General features: G+C 40.9%; 1 protein-coding gene across 1 annotated transcript in view; it reads left to right on the top strand.

Annotated features, from left to right (window-relative positions):
- PITPNB (phosphatidylinositol transfer protein beta) overlaps positions 1-9,753 on the top strand; it is a 79,034-nt gene extending 69,281 nt beyond the window's left edge. The window contains exons 9-12 of the mRNA XM_075898908.1: positions 1,699-1,809; positions 2,683-2,805; positions 6,834-6,919; positions 7,856-9,753. Of these exons, the coding sequence (XP_075755023.1) occupies positions 1,699-1,809; positions 2,683-2,805; positions 6,834-6,881 (282 nt within the window). The 3' untranslated portion in view covers positions 6,882-6,919; positions 7,856-9,753. The remainder of the gene's footprint in view (positions 1-1,698; positions 1,810-2,682; positions 2,806-6,833; positions 6,920-7,855) is intronic.
- Positions 9,754-20,274: the final 10,521 nt, after the last annotated feature.

The raw sequence follows: 20,274 nt of genomic DNA, 5'->3' as shown, positions 1-20,274 counted from the left end.
CAGTGTTTTACACTTGAAAGCAGGATTTATCTGTAATTAGCCTGACCCCAAAATTTCTCCTGAATCACTGTGTAATGTTAAAAAATACAAAATTGTTTGTGTGTTGGAGGAAGAAAATGAATGGGCCTATTTGTCACCACCAACCACTTGCTTACATTTTGATGTAACCAGCATTGCAGGAGGCAGATACTGTTAAGTCCCAATAATAGCTTTTCAGTTATGGTTATAGGACAGTTTGTCTTGTCTCTTTCCAACAGACTCACTCCCACTTTCTTGAAAAAGAGTTTTCTGCTTCTGTAAAGAATGTTACAGCGTTGTCCCTTATATTTTCATTTTGAAAGTGTGCTAATTGGCTAAATTGTTTTGATGGCAGTTTAACAAGTGATGGGCTAGCACCTTCAGAAATGTTGCAACTTTCCTGCCCGCTCATGGAACAACTTAGTGTAAAGTCTTCAGTTTGTCTAGTCCAGGCTCCTCAGTGAGAACAAGTAAGCTGAGTGCAGGAGTTGTTCATCAGAGGTGCTCCCCACAGAGACTGTTAGGGGATATACTGCCTCCATCCAGCTGCTCTCACTGACTGCAGACTCCCAACGGCTACATGGCTTGCTGCTGGGAGAACAGGTGATGGTGTGGCGCTCTTCACTCTGCTCCAGTTCAGTCCCCTGCAGGGCCTCACTTTCCCCATATCCATGAGTTTGAACCTCTTTCTGCCATCCCCGTGAGATGAGGTCTCAGTAAAGCTAATAGCTACTTGCCAGTATTGCTGGCCATGAAGGAGTTTGGCGTGCCCCTGTCTGCTTTGCTCCTGCAGCCAAAGGTATGAGTATTCAAATGCAAACAACACATACAGAGCATATAAAGTAATGGGACACTGACTCTAGTACTGATTCCTAGGAAAAGGAGGGTATGACTCATATCTGTCTACTGCATAGTGTAGGCACAATAGGTGTGAGATACCAGTATTCTAACAAGTCTTCTGCAAAATTGCCTTGGTTCTTGGGCTTTATGCTGTTTTCGATGGATTTTTGTGTTACAAAATTTGGAGAATCTAACTGGGGTTTCAAGCATAAATTCAGTGTTCCACACGTCAAATGGAGGTTAATGTTTAATGGGACATTGTCAGGTCAAATGTGTGGAAAAATAAGCTGCTACAAAACCAATAAAAACACTTACATGAATCTTTCTTCAGGTGAGTGAAAGTATTTTCAACAAATACTCCCTTGTAGTGTCTAACCCACTAGAATTGTTATACTACTAAAGAACCAAAAGGGCAAATGATTTAATATTGACTTCAGCCAAAACAATACCCACTACAGTAATCTGTTTTCATTGTCCAAGCTGGAAAACTAAAAAGTAAGCTGTTAGCATAACTCATGACAAGGAAATGTAATTGTAAATTATTTCAGAATCCGTTGTCATGTGTGTGTTGTGACAATGGTAACAGAGGTAAATATGTTTTTAAAATGTCTTATAACCTGACAATATTTTATTAATCTGTGGCATGCTGCATGTTCCAAGTGCTATATAACCGTTACCTAAGCATTTAAAATGGGGATTTGAAATAATACTACTAAATGGATTGATACATCTGAAGTTTGTTTGATTTGCCTTTATAAATTTCCATGCCAACAAGTTTTTATTCAAACACTAGCATTAAATGAAGATAATGGGTTTTTTCTTCCAATTCTCCACAAACAGAAAGAGCTAGCAGCAGATGAAGACTGTCCTAAAATGTGTGCTTACAAGTTGGTGACTATCAAATTTAAATGGTGGGGACTGCAGAACAAAGTAGAAAACTTTATCCAGAAGGTAAGAGCTGGTTATTAAATACACTGTGGCATAGTTTAAAAAAAAAAGTGAAAAGTTGGGAATTTTTTCTTCTGTTAAAATGAAATGTTAGTAAAGACACTGATACATTCACTTTAGCAAATCAAACCATTGGCTTCTAAGGTTCCTAACTTGCAACCACTTAACTCTTAACTTGATTGCTGTGAGTAGGCCCATTGACTTTAGCAGAAGTATTCATGATAGTAAAGTTAAGCACATGAATAAGTATTTGGAGGACTGTATGTAATACAGTTTTCAGGTAATAAGAGCATAAACTGACAAAAGTAGTGGTGCAGCTTTAAACTGTGTCATTGGTAGATGTTAAGTTTCATTTTGTAATTCCTCGATTTAATGCTACAAAAAAAGCATGAATTAGTGAGTTCCCAATGCCATTTTCTTTATCATTTTATTTTACCACAAATGTTCTTATTACTGAGCTTGTACAGAAGCTGTGTTTTGTTGTTTGGGGCTTTTTAAGTGGATGCTGTTCCTGTATAGCTTGTGCATGAGTGTCCTAGTTCCTTTGTGGTACAGTATATTTATTCTGTCTATAATCCAAGTCAGTAGAGTAAATGTATTTTGGAAAATGAGTCCACACCCTTCTCAAGTATCAAAATAGGCAAACTTCTTACTTAAAACAACTAGTTATTACTAAGTCATTTCATTTTCCTCGTGAAGAGCCAGAAAAAAGATGTTGAAATCTTTAACTCAAACTTGGGAGTCTGAGAAGGCCAAATAGTAGCATTGTGAATTAAAGAATGTGTGACATTATAGCTTGCAATAGCCTTTAAATTTTAATACAATTCTCCTTAAGACATTTATTGATATATCATGGGCTGCTTTGCCTCCTTAAAGCAAGAAAAGAGGATATTTACCAACTTCCATCGCCAGCTGTTTTGTTGGATTGACAAGTGGATTGATCTGACTATGGAAGACATTAGGAGAATGGAGGATGAAACCCAACGAGAGCTGGAAGCGGTAAGAATGCTTTGAGGGCTGCTTTTAAATATACACTCTGAGATAATTGGGGCTATAAACAAAGGCTACATTATTTGCTTTTCTCCATCCTGCCAGGGATAATGGTGATTAAAAAAATGCTATGCTCTTCTTCATGGGATCTCTTTCATAGACTTACTCTCTTGGAGCTTCTGCGTACTGTGCTGTAAAGATCCAGGAGTAGTTTAAATGTAAACATTTCATGTTTTAGATGTTGGCACTGAGCATCTCTTTAAATGTGTATTATATACCTCATGCAAAACCATCCCCCAGCTCCATTTTTATCTCTTGTCAGTTGAACCTTGTTGCTGTCACCTCACTTCTGCATTGTAAGTGTCTTGTGGTGTTTAATTTTTGAGTTGTAATTTGGGTTGGTTGTCTTCCCCTTCAGACATGTCTGGCAGTAAGTTTGTGTCACATGAGGTCAGTTGGACTTGTCTTGATGATTGTGATAGACATTGAGAAACCCAGCCCTGAAAAAATCTCATATTAGAAAATTAACAAGAACTGCGTGTTACCTCCCTCTGTGTCTTGGATGCTGTGAGTGCTTCTCATGCTTCATTCAGTTTTCTCCCTCTCTCTGACGCTGAGGAACACAACAAGATAGGAAAGGTTCTTTCTGCTGCAAAGTCATTTTTCAGGGTGTGATTCTCTTGCTGTGAATGTTTGTCTTTGTAAGTTCTGAGACTCAGATCTTTTAGCGTCTCCCAAACCTCACTTTGAGCTTTGTAAGGTGCTTGCTTGACTGCCTTACTGCCCTGCACTCCTTTGATGTGTAGTGAACTTCCAAGCACTCTGGTTCTGTTCAGATAGGCAGAGTAATAAAGGTGTAAGACTTCAGCACATTTAAGCTGACAGAGATCCTGGAACAGTCTGGCTTTCTCACTACAGACCCAATATTGATATTAGTAGTACTCCAATACATTTTGTTGCTCGGGCGATGCAGACTAATTTAGTATTGATACCAGTGCTACCTCTGACTCCTCCATCTCTGGGAATGTGTAGCTAGCTCAGCCTTGTGCATTGCTGTTTGCATTGAGTAGGAATGTTTTTTAGAGGAGGAATAGAAATGCTTCTGCTCATCCCCATGAACTCAAGCCCACCAAATTCTCCTTACCCATGGGTTGGGATTGGCTATGCTCTGGAGGCTGTAGGAATCTATATTTTAGCATAGGAGTCCCTGAGAATGGCCCTGATTAGCAGGAAAAGGCCAGATAATCTTCACTCTGCTCACCCTTACAAGACACTTGATTCTTAGACGACTGGATGGACACATAGTCTTGCATGTCATGTTGTATGGAATATCAAGTACTATCCGTAGCCACAGATACTGAGAAATGTGTACTGTCGGATCAAAACACCTTCTGTTTTTGAATATACTACAGATAATTGGTTTCAGAGTGGACAATTCTGTCACATTGACTGAAGGTTCACTAGACTTTTTTCTGATCACACAATTGAGTGTTGCCTGGATTACCTTTGCTAGTTAAGTACCTGCTATATTTCTGAGCAGTCTTAAATGCCTCGCTGTCCCTGAACAGCAGTAGTATAATACAAGGTCACTGGAATTTCCTACTCTTAGACCTGTAGATGGCAACAAACCCAACCACCTTCAGGATGAAGTATGGAGAGATTATCAGCCAAGCTCCAGAGGCAGTTTCCAAAGGCCACATGAGTACGGCTACACTCTGCACAACAATGGCTCTCTGCAGTAAGCTTTTTTCCTAGCAAAATAACACAATCAAGGTGGCTCAGAAGCATTATGCCTGGTTACTCAGACAATGTTCAACTGTATATTTGCAAGATGAGGGGCTAACTGCCCCATTTACTTACCCTGTAGGAGTGGGTAGAAGAAATGTATTCAGTCTATTTACTCCAGGTTCTAAATGTCTTCCCATATTTTCTAATTTTTAAGCCAAGGGGAAAATAACCTGCTTTAACACAGCTAAGTGCAAAATATCCTTCCTCTCCAAGCTAGCCAAAGAAGAAGGGGCTGCTTTGGCAAACCCACAACACTTTTTTGAATAAAGATGGATTATCTCCCACTGCTTATGACCCTTCCTGCCTAGATGCAAATATAGAGGTGGATGCTTGTTATGGTCTAGTATGAGCCAGACATCACCCAGTTTCTCTGGGAAAGAGGGAAATATAGTATAAGGTATGCACATCCCAGATATGTGTAGGACAATCCTCAGACTATGGAAAACATCCTCTTTGTGTGTCTGCATGCACTGCTGATGCTTGTCTTTGGGAATGGGCAACTGCTTTTTTGACTTTGTAAAAGTGATCTCAAAGATCAAATGTTCAAATTCACAAATGTTTCACATAAAGCAAATGTGGTCCCTGACCTTTTACTTCCAGAAGTACATGCTATCGTGTGAATATTTTCCTCTAACAGGGAATAAAAGGACATTGGCTGAAGAGAAGTGACCAGTAACTTTTCGGTTTGTGTTCACTGCTATGTAACTATTTACACTTTGGCATTCTACTTGCAACTACTTTAATTCCTAACGTATTTGCTGTACATTCGCTCTTATCTGCCATACTGAAGTTAAGTGTAGTTTTCTTGTTTTCAGGCTATAACTCTTAACGTCATCTTTGTTTTAAGGATCGTGTCTGTCCTGGAAGCTGACTTCTACTTCCCCTTTTATTCTTTGCAGAATTAAGCAGATAGTTGTGTGTCAAGACTTAGTACATTGAAAGCTCCTCATAACTTATGAAATCACTTTTTTCAAATGTGTTCTCTGGTGACTCTTTAAAATGGTGAAATGTGGTCTTGTAGCTGGACTATCCATGTAGAAAAGGTTGAGTCCTGCTATTTGAAATACTAAAGAAAAAGCCATAAAAAGTAATATAAGAGGTATCTTCAGGCATCTCTAAAACATACATTCCAAGAAGATTTTTGGGATAGAGGTATCCTAGTGATGGAGAATTACCTAACTATAAAGTGTAAACACTCATTGTGCCATCCACAGTAGAAATTGAACATTCCTTTTAATTTTGTCCCAAAGGAATTTCTGCTCCCCATATGCCACACTTAAATAGCCACTTGCTGAAATGTTATGATAAATGGTAACTTTGCTACATCTCAAACAATTCAAGGTTGGCTCTTACTGTTATGGGCCTGGACCACTAACAGGAAAGAGACTCAGTGCTGGGATGCCCAGCATGATAGGAATGTCCTTGCGCTTCCACCCCTGAGCAGTATACAGCTTCTTCAGGGATACAGTCCTGGAACTCACTGACTTCTGCAGTTTCATGTTATTCCCAAGAAACAATTTCAGGAAACAAGGCCTGTTTTTAATTGAGTTGGCAGTTTTGTGTTCTCTTTTCTGTTACTATTTGATTTCTTTAGAATCTTTTCTCTTTTTCATTTCTGTTACTTTTCTTTACTTCATTAGATTTTCTGCTCCTTTATGTTCTGGTTTTTTTTGCCTTTCCAGTTCCTTGTCTTGATCAGTTTTTATTGTTGGTCTTTGTTTCCTCTACTGTCCATTGTTTGCTGCTTCCTGGCTGCCTCGTCTCATCCCTATTCAGTGGGCTTCTAGCCTTACCTAACATACTGTTCACAATTTTCTGTACTTATCTCTATTTTTGTCTTCTATATGTCTGACTCTGTGGACACCCAGAGCCTTCTGCCAGACTAAACCCTATCAGTTGTCCTCTGAACAGGTCAACTGATGGAGAGGGTTTAGTCTGGCAGAAGAACGAAACAGCTTGAAGCTGCCCAATCCGTGGTCCATCTCAGGCCTGAGCAGCAGTGGAAGTGCTGTATGCTCCAAACAGTTCAATTCAGTCCTCAGATGGCCCTTAGGAACAGAGGGACTGCATCTCCATATGGCAGCAGTACCTTACCAGGCTGACTTTCTTGTCCTACAAAGTGTCCCTCATTCCTAGCCGCCTCAAATCTTCCACTGGATCTGGGATTGGCTCTGAGCAATTTAGTTCTCTCCTAATAACCTCGTGACAGGTTCTTTATTTGGTAGCTTACAGTTTTATTTTACATTTAGATGCGTAAGAAGGGTTCCGTTCGAGGCACAGTGGCTGCTGACGTCTAGAGGAATCCTCTGTAGGTTCAGAGGCAAAATCAAGCTGTGTAAGTGAATTCCTGGGAGGAAAAGATGAATCTTTACTGGTGATGGGAATTACTGTTGGATCAGATATTCTAAAATGGTGTCTCCAGATGCTTTTCGTGGCACTGAACTCTTCCTCCTTCCCCTGCTTTGACCAAATCAACAGAAGAATAGCACCCCAAAGGCTGGGATTCATGTGACACCTTCAGTGTGCATTTGGCATCCTGATGGGCTGTGGGCACATGGTCAGTTCAGTCAGCAGGGTGCGTTATTCGTGTTGCAAAGCAAGCTGTCACATCACACTTTGTGCTTGTCTGGTGCAAAAGCCCAAAGTTCAGGCTCTACAGTTTGTCTCCTGACCTGTGCTTGACCTTCAGGGCATTTAAATGCTAAAGCCTGCAGGGGCTTCCTGAACAAAGTGACATTTTGCTGCTCTGTTAGACCCTCTTTGCAGTTAAAGATAATAGAGCTGAATTTTAAAAAACTATGGTTTGAAATGGGTGTATGGAGGGAACACCAGTTCAAGGGAAAAAAATCCTTAAAAATGCTGCTGCCAGGGATGAATGTCTTCAGAGGTGCAACCCTTCATGCTCACACCCAGTACCTTAACATTGATATTTCTTAGTTTGAGTATTTTCTCACATGCCTTTAATGGTGGACCCTGTATCTGCAGCTGACTTCAAATCTCACAGATCCAGCGTATGGGTGTGCTTTGTACTTGTGATTCCTTTCTGCTGTTTGATATCTCAGTTGCTGTTCCAGTCACAAACTAGTTTCTAACCTAAAAGATTCCCTAGAGAATTTGAACTGATACAGGATTATCCAGCTTAATGCTGGTGAAGGTTTGACTGTGCTGCACTAACCTTTTTTCTTAACGAATTAGTAAAATCTGCATTTTTAGAGTTTCATTTTGCTTGAGTAGCTGTAAGCACTTACTGTATCTTTTGTTTTTCCTACAGTTACGTAATCAAGGCCAAGTGAGAGGAACCAGTGCTGCCAATGATGAATGATGATGGATCTGACCTGTCACTTGCAGTGTTGATAAACAGATGTGTGTGTGGATGCATGATTATCTGTATATAATTATATATACATACACGCATACTGAGGGGCTGTTACAGTTTCTCCACTATACCTATCTTCAGCAAAGATGCAAAGGAAACTGCTTTCATTATAAATACCTAAAGCAAATACAGATTGACTGAGTAGTGTCATTTAAAGGATACATTGACTGCAGAATTATGCTAACTGATATGTTTCCCGAATGTCAGTACTGGACCAATTTATTCCCTACCTTTGTTTTATTTCCCTCTTGAATCACTCTGCTATAATATACCTATGTCTCATTATAAGCAAACAAATGGTGATAAATAAATTTTCAATTTTGTGTTTTCCCTATGTGATTTTGGAATAGGAACTCTCAGTGTATTTATAACTATTTATTTTTGGATTGTCATCTAACAGTCAAATCAGAAGAATTTTTTCTATTAATGAGAATTGGAAGACTTTTGCTGTTGAAGGAGGAATATAACAATGGCCCAACTCTTACCCATCTTGCTGAAAGAAATCACCTGTTTTATTAGAATTTTGTACATTGAAATTCAAATGTTTTCATTAAAAATTGGCAAAATTAAGGAAAAAATGGCTTTTGATTTATAACAGTTTGAACTAAACAGTTTTCCAGGAGGCTTTCAGACAAAGTAACTGACAATACTGGTGTTGAACCTTTAAAGAATATTTTAGGCTGTGTAGTTTAATTGGAGGTGTAGCACTTCCTTACAATAAATTATTTTTTTTCAAAGTTTCAGTTTAGAAACTATGCAAATGGTCTCGATTTCACACAGATTACGCAGTGGACTATAACGGTGACTTTTAGCTCTTTTCATGTTGAAAATTCACTTTTAAAAAAAGATGTTCTCTTTCAGGTATGATGAAAGTTTAAATTGTAGCATCTGACTTGTTTCACTGATTTATTAGAAGTAGATATAAAAGTAAAGATGGTATAAAAAAGGCCTTTTTTGGATAATTCTCAAATAGGAAGTGGTCTTCATGATTTTTTTAAAGACAAATATTCCAGTGAAACATATCATAGATATATAGAGATATATATATATATTATCAAAATGCTTGTTAAATCAGGAAATTACTTTAGGATCACTAGTTAGGTGAGATTTCCTCCCAGAAACCTCTGTAGAGGTTTGCTGAAGGATCTCTATCTTGTTTTTCAGCCCCACACCCCCACTAGACACTTGGGAATAATTGCTTATTTAATTAGTGGATAGCGTGAGTGATTCTTCTTCCTTTACGGTCAGTGGACAACTCATTGACTTCAAGTGAAGCAGATCAGCTTTGGAGTATGACTAGCCCACCTAGTCCATTCCATCTGCAATGACAGCAGACAAGTGGACGTGGATTTTTTTATACATCTGTACTGTATTGTTGTTTGCCTCACTATCTTCATGCTACAAAGGTCAGTCTTTGGATTGTCTTTCCGCAGCTTTCAATGAAAATGGACATCTATTCTCTGCACCAGCAGAAGATTGGTTTTGTAAAAAAAACTTTTAAACCATGTTTATATAACTTGCTACAAGGAGGGTTTTTGCCAATTTGTGAAACTAAGGGCTCCGTTCTCTTTTTTCAGTCCAGGAATGTAACTCCCACTTTCACCAGTGGGAGCCAGAATACGTTTGAAGGAGGGAAGGAACCCTTATCACTTCCATGGGTTTTTTTTGGACTAGCTTTGAAAATTTGAAGGAACTTTGTAGTGAATGTAAATGTTTAGTTTACTTTGGCAGTCTGATATGAACTACAATAAAACAGTCAATTAAATTTAATTAAATAAATTTATCATAAAATATCCTTTGTGTCATGTCTTAGGTATCATTGTGGCTTGCTCATCTTGCTATCATTTTCATTTTCTCGATTAGTGGAAACTCTCCATATGTGGAGATGGTTAAAAATCTAATGTTCTTCAGCCACTTGAGCTAAGCAGGAAAAAAAATCAAATGCTTGAAAGCCTTGAAATACTTGGAATCTAAACTGAGTCATGTAAATATTTAGGTGAATTCTTATGGATGGCTGCAGAGCATAATGGTCAAATATGTTGCTACAGTGCTACATTTTGTGTTTCCTATTGGTAACTGATCCTTTTATTTTTAGCTGTTCAGCTTAGGAATTGTCTGGAAACCATGGCACTGGCTACAGCAGAAAATGAGCAATGTGTTTGATCAGTGTTAGCTCCCCATCCCAAAGCAACCCCTTGATGTAACTAGAACAGTGTGTTCACTGATGTGGACAGAGCCAAAATTTCTTCCACCTCAGTACAGAAAGCATGGTGAGTTCCCTCCTAACAGTTATTTTCTTTGCAATTCCTTCTAACAATTCTGTGTGTTGTGTGAGGGTGCTAGGTGTTTGTGTAGATGAAATGGAAGACCACTTCCATGCCTCAGTGAGCTTACACTTGTGTTGCATTTTGTTTTAAAGTGTATTTTAATTGGCAATAGTTGGCAGGTTTCCAGAGCCAGGACAGCAGGAGAGGCTACTCCGGAAGGATTTAAAGGAGAAATGATAGTGACTTCCCCAAGTTCAAGATGTTTTCCACATTAGAAGAGTGTTGTGGAGAAAATGAACAGAGGGATAGGTGGTAGAGTCTGCGGCCATTGATTGTTTTCTCTCTCATGTCAGACTGTAATGACAGCCGTGTGGGGCTGGGAGAAGCTGCTATACTCCCACTGCATCCTTGGGGATACCTCAATCTCCATGGAAGTCTGAGTTGGTTTGATTCTGCTCATATTCCCATGCTTGTCCTGATAAGGCACATCTACACAGGGATAAAACACCTGTCACGAGCATGGGTTAGCTGGTTCAGGCTCACAGGGCTTAAGACGCTGGGGCTGAAAAATTGTGTAGACATTTGGGCTTGGGCTGCCCATAGGGTCCTGCAGCTTGGCCTCTAGCCTGAGCCCAAACATCTGCACAGTGATTTGGCAACCCTGAGTCAGCTGACCCAAGCCAGCCACAGCCTTGCCATGGGTCTGTTACCCCTGTGTGGACATCCCTAAAGGCCATGTAAAGCATGCAGTACAAGGTCGCCAGTCCATGGCAAGGGCAGTGTATTTCCTCATCTTCCGACCAGTGGCCACTAGCAATGTTCTAGCAGAATCCATGCCACTGCCTCACACCAGTTGGAGGCAGGAAAGCTTAACCACTCTGGTTGTGATGATAGCAGTGTGCCTGGGTGAGCTGCTACTTCACATGGGCTTTAAGACAAGGACAGCCATGAAAACATTCCCATAGATGGTTCACTACCTGCAGTGGGGTGAGATACCAGCTGACACAGAGCAGGACTGTTTGTTTCTATAACATGCTTGTCTAAGTGTGTGTGTGTGTGTGTGTGTGTGTGTGTGTGTAAGACTAAAGTACAGACTATTGAGCTCATTACTCCCTGTGCTGCTCAGGCAGAAGCCTCAGAAAGGGAGCCCCGGAGTGTGCCATGAAGGGCAGAATTGGGCTCTGCTAGCTCCACATGGAAGGCAAAGCTTAGTGCTAATGGCCTTGTCCTGTGAACTGTGTCCCTATAATTTAAATCTAGGACAGTTGGATTGGGCATTTTGGTGGGTCTCTGCTGCTTCAAAACTTGGGAAGATGGTATCTTGGGTAGACTGAACCCAAACTGGGCAAGTCTTGTATAGATTTGTCTTCAGCTCTAGCTTACAGTGTGGGGAAATAACAGCCAGCACATCCTTTGACGTAGTGGTTGTTAAATTTATGCTGTTGGTGTTGGCTATTCAACAAGTTAGCTGTGTTCTAGGCCAGCTGGAGACTGAGTTACCTCCTGGGAAAGCCTCATGTAGTAGGTATACAGATATTGGAAGTGGTGATGGGTAACACTGCATTGGCATAAGAACATAAGAATGGCCATACTGGGTCAGACCAAAGGTCCATCCAGTCCAGTATTCTGTCTGCTGACAGTGGGCAATGTGAGGTGTCCCAGAGGGGGTGAATCGAACAGGTAATAATTAAGCGATCTCTCTCCTGCATCCATCTCCACCCTCTGGCAAACAGAGGCTAGGGACACCATTCCTTACCCATCCTGGCTAATAGCCATTAATGGACTTAACCTCCAGGAATTTACCTAGTTCTCTTTTAAACCCTGTTATATTCCTAGCCTTCACAACCTCCTCAGGCAAGGTGTTCCACAGACTATGAGCTGTTTGAAGAAGAACTTCCTTTTATTTGTTTTAAACCTGCTACCCATTAATTTCATTTGGTGGCCCCTAATTCTTATACTATGGGAACAAGTAAATAACTTTTCCTTATTCATTTTCTCCACACCACTCATGATTGTATATACCTCTATCATATCCTCCCCTTAGTCTCTTCTTTTCCAAGCTAAAAAGTCCTAGTCTCTTTAATCTCTCCTCATACGGGACCCATTCCAAACCCCTAATCGTTTTAGTTGCCCTTCTCTGAACCTTTTCTAATGCCAGTATAACTCTTTTGAGATGAGACCACATCTGTACGCAGTATTCCGGATGTGGGCATACCAAAGGGCAATAAGATATTCTCCATCTTATTCTCTATCCCTTTTTTAATGATTCCTAACATCCTGGTTGCTTTGACTGCCACTACACACTACATGGACATCTTCAGAGAACTATCCATAATGACTCCAAGATCTCTTTCCTGATTAGTTGTAATTAAATTAGCCCCTATCGTATTATATGTATAGTTGGGGTTATTTTTTCCAATGTTCTTTACTTTACATTTATCCATATTAAATTTCGTTTGCCTTTTTGTTGCCCAGTCACTTAGTTTTGTGAGATCTTTTTGAAGTTCTTCACAGTCTGCTTTGGTCTTAACTATCCTGAGCAGTTTAGTATTGTCTGCAAACTTTCCCACCTCACTGTTTACCCCGTTCTCCAGATCATTTATGAATAAGTTGAACAGGATTGGTCCCAGGACAGACCCTTGGGGGACACCACTAGTTACCCCTCTCCATTCTGAAAATTTACCCTTTATTCCTACCCTTTGTTTCCTGTCTTTTAACCAGTTCTCAGTCCATGAAAGGATCTTTCTTCTTATAACATGACGACTTAATTTGTATAAGAGCCTTTGGTGAGGGACCTTGTCAAAGGCTTTCTGGAAATCTAAGTATATTATATCTACTGGATCCCCCTTGTCCACATGTTTTTTGACCCCTTCAAAGAATTTCCCTTTACAGAAACCTTGTTGACTTTTGCCCAACAAATTATGGTCTTCTATGTGTCTGACAATTTTATTCTTTACTATTCTTTACTACTAATTTCCCCGGTACTGATGTTAGACTTACTGGTCTCTAATTGCCAGCATTGCCTCTAGAGCCCCTTTTAAATAAACTGCTCTACAGCCAAAATGCTTCTGAAATAAATGTAGTCAAACTTTACTAATTCTGGGTCACTGAGAACAAAAATGATGCTTAAAATTGTTGATTGGCTTTAGTTTTCAAGATATGCTATTGGGTCAGTATATACGACCCTTGACTTGCGAATGGCGGAGGATAAGTGAGTTATAAAGGGAAGGGATTTCAATGACTAAAATACATCTTTGACTGGATCTATGAATAAATCTATGGCTGGGTTTGGACAGTACTTGCTTTTTAGGCAAAACAATGAATGATGCAATCTGAAGCTGGTATTGCATCATACATGATATGAATTCCATCATGTTATTCCTAGAAGTCATGGATGATGCAATCATAACGAAGCTTACATCACTCTGCTGAACAAATTGCCCTATATCAGCTCTAGAAATCATACAGTGTCATGCTCTCTTATTTGTCAGTGTTTGATTTTGCAGAGGGACACATTTCTGTTTAGCCAAAGTGAGCAGAGATGCCTTGTACTTGTGTGAACAGTGCAGAATAACTTCTGCTATGTTTGTGGTGAAGTGACTTTTGCATCACAAGCGCAGTATAACCTCTATGGTTAAAAAAGCCTGTCACCTTTATTTTGGCTGCAAAATTGGAGATCAGGACAAGAGGTGGGCCCCACACATATTCTGCAACACTTTTGCAACAAATCTTCGCCAGTGGTTGAACAGGAAAAGGAAATCAATGCCTTTTGCAGAGCCAATGATTTGGAGAGAGCCAACAGATCATACCAGCAATTGTTATTTCTGCATGGTACCTTCAGTTGGGAAAGGTGTGTCAAAGAAGAAAAAGTGGACTGTGCATTATCCAAACATTCCATCAGCTATACGCCCAGTACCCCACGGAGAAGGACTGCCAGTTCCTGATGCACCAGAATCATTCTCACTTGAGTCAGACGAGGAAGAGGATGAAACTTCTGGTCCTGAACCATCAGTGCCACAGGACCCACATTTTCTCCCATCCTTCTCCTCTGAACCACACCTCATAACACAAGGTGAACTGAATGACCTTGTCAGGGATTTGGAACTACCCAAGAGTAAGGCAGAGCTGTTGGGCTCCAGACTACAGCAGTGGAATCTCCTGACAGGTGATGTTAGGGTTTCCATGTTCCGTGACTATCAAAAGGATCTTGTCCCATTCTTCTTCATGGAAGGTGATCTTGTAACCTGCAACAACATCGATGGTGTGATGGCAGCCCTCAACATCGTTCACGATCCAGATGAGTGGAAACTGTTCATTGATTCATCAAAGACGAGTCTTAAAGCTGTTTTGCTACGTAATGGCAATGTTTTGCCATCAATTCCAGTTGGTCATGCAGTCCATATGAAGGAAACCTATGACAACATGAAACAACTTTTGAGGTGCATAAACTATGACCAACATCAGTGGCAGCTTTGTGGCGATTTGCTGTTTTCTCTGCTAATGGGATAGTCGTGCAAGAGAGTCCCACTACATCTAGATAGATTGGCCACTCTGACAGTCATTGGAGCCTGGGAGGAAAAGTGTTCAGCATCCACCACTTGTTGAATCAAGGAAGATTTTGTTACCACTCTTACACATGAAGCTGGGTCTGATGAAGAACTTTGTCAAGGCCATGGACAAAACACAAGCAGCTTTCAAGTACCTCTGTGGAAAATTTCCAAGGTTAAGTGAAGCTAAGATAAAGGAAGGTGTCTTTCTTGGTCTTCAGATTCGTGAACTTCTTCGAGATGATGCATTTGACCATGCACTGCGTGGCAAGTAAAAGACGGCATGGAAAGCCTTCCAGTTAGTGGCAATAAATTTTCTCGGAAACAACAAGACAGACAACTACAGGTTGTTGGTGGAAAACCTCCTCAAGGCATACAGAAGCCTTGGTTGCAACATGTCACTAAAGATACATTTTTTGCACTCTCATCAGATTTTTTTCCACCGAACTGCGGAGCAGTGAGCGACTAGCACAATGAGCGATTTCACTAGGACATTGCAACAATGGAGAAATGCTATCAGGGCAAATGGAGCCCATCAATGCTTGCAGACTATTGCTGGACAGTGACAAGAGATGCTTCATGTAATGAATACAAGAGACAAGCCAAGAAGTGCCGAGTAGACACTGAATAGGACTAAACTATGAAAATAATAGTTTTTTGCCTTTTGTTTAATACATTTTATTTATATAATCCTTTTGCTGATTTTTAAAGTGTTACATAAACAGGATAGGTGAAATATTATCATGTAAAGCAACCATAAACACATGAAAAGACCTAGGTTTACAATTTATGATTAAAACTCTATCTACACAATATACATAGACGTAAAATGTAAAAACTTAAATATCTTGGAAACAATAGCCAATCAGTTGTTTTAATTGTCATATTTGAATTCAGCACATCAAAATACATAATAAATAGTACATTTTATCTTTGAAGCAGACGACTTCTAAAAAATTGTAGACCAGTGATATTGGTGTTACATTAGCTATCTTCCAATCATTGGGTACAGAAGCTGATTTAAAGGATAGGTTACAAACTATAGTTAATAATTCCGCAATTTCACATTTGAGTTCTTTCAGAACTCTTGGGTGAATGCCATCTGGTCCCAGTGACTTGTTACTGTTAAGTTTATCAATTAATTCCAAAACATCCTCTAATGACACTTCAATCTGTGACAAATCCTCAGATTTGTCACCTACAAAGGACGGGTCAGCTTTGGGAATCTCCCTAACATCCTTGGCTGTGAAGACTGAAGCAAAGAATTCATTTAGCTTCTCCGCAATGACTTTATCATCTTTAAGTGCTCCTTTTGTATCTTGATCGTCCAGGGGGCCCCGCTGGTTGTTTAGCAGGCTTTCTGCTTCTGATGTATTTAAAAAAACATTGATTGTCTCTGTTCTTCAAACTCCTTTTTGGCTTTTCTTATTACATTTTCACACTTAATTTGGCAGTGTTTATGCTCCTTTCTATTTACCGCTCTAGGATTTGACTTCCACTTTAAAAAAGATGTCTTTTTCTCTCTCACTGCTTCTTTTACATGGTTAAGCCACAGTGGCTCTTTTTTTAGTTCTTCTACTATGTTTTTTAATTTGGGGTATACATTAAGTTGGGCCTCTATTATGGTGTCTTTGAAAAGTGTCCAGGCAGTTTGCAGGGATTTTACTTTAGTCACTATACCTTTTAATTTCTGTTTAACCTTCTCATTTTTGCATCGTTTCCCTTTTTTAAATTAAATGCCATAGCATTGGGCTGCTGAGGTGTTCTTCCCACCACAGGAATGTTAAATGTTCTTATATTATGGTCACTATTTCCAAGCGGTCCTGTTATAGTTACCTCTTGGACCAGATCCTGTGCGCCACTCAGGACTAAATCGAGAATTGCCTCTCCCCTTATAGGTTCCTGTACCAGCTGCTCCACGAAGCAGTCATTTAAGATATCAAGAAATTTTGGGTCTGCATCTCATCCTGAGGTGATATATACCCAGTCAATATGGAGATAGTTCAAATCCCCCACTGTTATTGAGTTCTTTATTTTGATAGCCTCTGTAATCTCCCTTAGCATTTCATAGTCACTATTACTGTCCTGGTCAGGTGGTCAATAATAGATCCCTACTGTTATATTCTTATTAGAGCAGGGAATTACTATCCATAGCGATTCTATGGAATATGTTGATTCATGTAAGATTTTTACTTCATTTGGTTCTAAATTTTCTTTCACATATAGTGCCCCTCCCCCACCCGCACGACGCGTTCTGTCCTTCCGATATATTTTATATCCCAGAATGATTGTGTACCATTGATTGTTCTCACTCCATCAGGTTTCTATGATGCCTATTATATCCATATCCTCCTTTAACACGAGGCACTCTAGTTCACCCATCTTCTTTTTTAAACTTCTAGCATTTGTGTACAAGCACTTTAAAAACTTGTCACTGTTTATTTGTCTGCCCTTTTCTGATGTCAGATTCTTTTTTTATGTGGATGTTTTTTGTCTGATTTGGCCCATACTTTATCCTCTTCCATCCTCTCCTCCTGTCTAAAACCTAGAGAATCTCTATCAATGGACTCTCCTCTAAGAGATGTCTTTGTCCAAGCCATGTGCTCCTCTGCACCAATCGGCTTTCCCCCATCTCTTAGTTGGCGAGTTGGGAACAGGCGTCTAGGCCATGAAAAGCAGTCATGCTCAAAACACCACCAGCTGGGTGAATCTCTGTGAGTAGGCTGTGCTATTTAAACAGGCTGATACTTCCCGTGGTGCCATCCCAAAGCTTCATGCTTTCTGCCATGGGCACCTCAACCTGGCATGGGCTGAGCCCTGGTTTCCACCTGGTCATTGTCCAATCAGAGTCCCCTGTAGTCAGAAATAGTTCTTCTTCAAGATGAAGGCAGCATTACAAGGCTGTTCCCGCTGCAGCATATCCATGAGTTTGGAACTTTGTGGACAATATGGTGTAGCAAAGTCTGTCTTCAGCCACGCTCAGACTCCCAATATTCTGAATCACAATGAGTTGGACTCCGACCACAGTTTAGACTGTACAGTGTGTGCATACAATAGGGATGTGAACGGGTAACCGGCGACCCAGACTGATGGGGGCCAGTCACAGAAAACCTCAGGGGCTGCTTCCTGGAGTGCTGGCAAAGCCACTGACACTCACCTCCTTGCTCTCTGGGGCTTCTCAGCTCCCTGTCCTATTGAGCCAGATCTCCTGGTCTCCCCCAGCTCAGGCACAGAGCTGAGATCACTATCCCCCAAGGAGCAATACAGACAGTGAAACTCTTCAGGTCCAGGGAAAATGCAGTTTGGGCCCAGCTTACAGGGACACCCCTAAATGGGATCAGAACCCCAAATGAATTATTTAGGTGAGCCCCCTTTAACAGTGAAAGGAGAATGTAGACACTGGTTGCTCCCCTAGGTAATGATTATGTACACGGGGCTTGATAGTAAATACAATTGATTTTTATTAAGTACCAGCAGAAGTAGCTGCAAGTGAAAACAGGCAAAGTTAATTACAAATGTAAAATAACAAAAAACGGATATCTAGATCTAATATTTATTACAAACTTACCCTAAAACTGTTCTTATTCCTGCTAAATTTCCAAACTAGGGAAGATCTCTCCATGGGGTCCCTGGTACCTTTCCTTGGGAGTGTCATGCCAGCCACAGGCAAAGTTTTTCAGTGTTTATATCTTAAATAGCCTCCCTTTCAGGTGGGAATTCTGTTTTACACTGTCCCCTTCTACTGAAAATTATCTGGCCAGCCCCTACCAGTTAGGGAGGTCACTTGACTTCCTAAGACCAATCACTGCTAAGACTTAAAAAACAAAAGAGGCTCTTTACAGGTGATCACCCAGACATAGAGGGAAGCATGGGGAGTGAAACTCTCACACCCAGTAAGCATCACCCTTATTGGGTGATACTTACTGGTACCAGTTGACTGGTGCCCAACAGCAGCCCCACGCCAGTCGCTTGCTGTGGGCAGAGGGCTGCCCCTGCAGGGCTAGGAGCCAGCAACAGTGCTGGGGCTGGGAGCCTCCTGCTGCTGCTGGTAGTGGTGGCAGCAGGGCTGGAGTCAGGATCCCACTTAGTTAACCAGTTAAACATTGGCTTAACCCAATGTTTAACCTATTAACTGGTTACTCAGGATTTTATACCCCTAGATACAAAGGCATTCTGTAAGGAAGCCTTGGGGTGTCTCAGGTGTTTTACTAGGCCGGGATGTTGATGCTGTCTTGAATTTTACTTAGTATTTCAATTGTACCTTGCTGAGCCAGTCACAAAATGTGCATCTTGTTACATCAGCTCCCTAGATGAGGCAGAAGTTGAGTTTTAGTCTGTTAGAACCCCACATTGTGAGGGATAAAAAACCTAGAAACAGTGTCTGTACAAATACTCAAGAGTAAGTAAAATGAGTTCTCACAGGGTCAGGAGAGAGTAGCTGAATTGCAAAGACCAGTGAAAACTCACTTTGTAAAGGTGTGATGTGTGTGGCAATAGAGGACATGTGGCCTCCCTGCTCTTCAGCCTGTTGGAAGCAGAGCTACACTGGGCAGTAAACTGGGACAGGACTCAGAAGGGGATCAGGAAGAGTGACTTAGTGTTGGTTGACATATTTTTTGACCAAAAGCTTTGCCTGCCCACACGGACCACACAACCTCACTTTTCTGGCTGTAGAGCAGTTCTGGTAACTCGTTTCTCAAAACACGGTGTCAGTTGTCTTCATGCAAGTTCCTCTCTGCTGAGGGTATGACTGACAGCAGATGCTTCTCTAGGAGGCACAGCACACTAACCATGTTCTTTATGTTGATTTTGACTATTTCCATGGTTCAGAAATAATCCAGTGCCCAGGGGTAGGGCTGCAAGTGCCCAATCTCAGCTTCCTCCCTGCTCTGCCTCTCACCCCATCCAGCCCCTTCCCTGCACATTGGCCCAGGGTGGGCAGAGTGGGCTCCCTCACAGCCCCCTTGTCCTTCTTTGCACTCTCCCTACTTGGTTCTCTCTCCCTCTTGCTAATGTGTGAAGTGGGGATGGGTTAGGTTAGGTTGGTGAACTTAAACACAAAAAGGAAGCTTACAAAAAGTGAAAACTTGGACAGATGACTACGGAGGGGTATAAACGTATCACTCGAGAATGCAGGGGAGTTCTCAGGAAGGCAAAAGCACAATTGGAATTGCAGTTAGCAAGGGATGTGAAGGGTAACAAGAAAGGTGTCTACAGGCATGTTAGCAATAAGAGGTTTGATCAGAGAGGGTGTGGGGCCCCTATTGGATGAGGGCTGTAACTTAGTGACAGATGATGTGAGGAAAGCTGAAGTACTCAATGCTTTCTTTGCCTCTGTATTCACGGAAAAGGTCAGTTCCCAGACTAATGCGTTAAGTGATACAATATGGGACGAAGGTGGACAGCCCTTGGTGGAGAAAGAACAGATTAGGAACTATTTAGAAAAGCTAAACGTACACAAATCCATGGGTCCAGACTTAATACAACCGAGGGTACTGAG

The sequence above is a fragment of the Pelodiscus sinensis genome, chromosome 15, assembly GCF_049634645.1.
Source record: "Pelodiscus sinensis isolate JC-2024 chromosome 15, ASM4963464v1, whole genome shotgun sequence".
Lineage (NCBI taxonomy): Eukaryota > Metazoa > Chordata > Testudines > Trionychidae > Pelodiscus > Pelodiscus sinensis.
The sequence above is the reverse complement of the archived record's forward strand: the minus strand, read 5'-3'. Positions and strand labels throughout refer to the sequence as shown.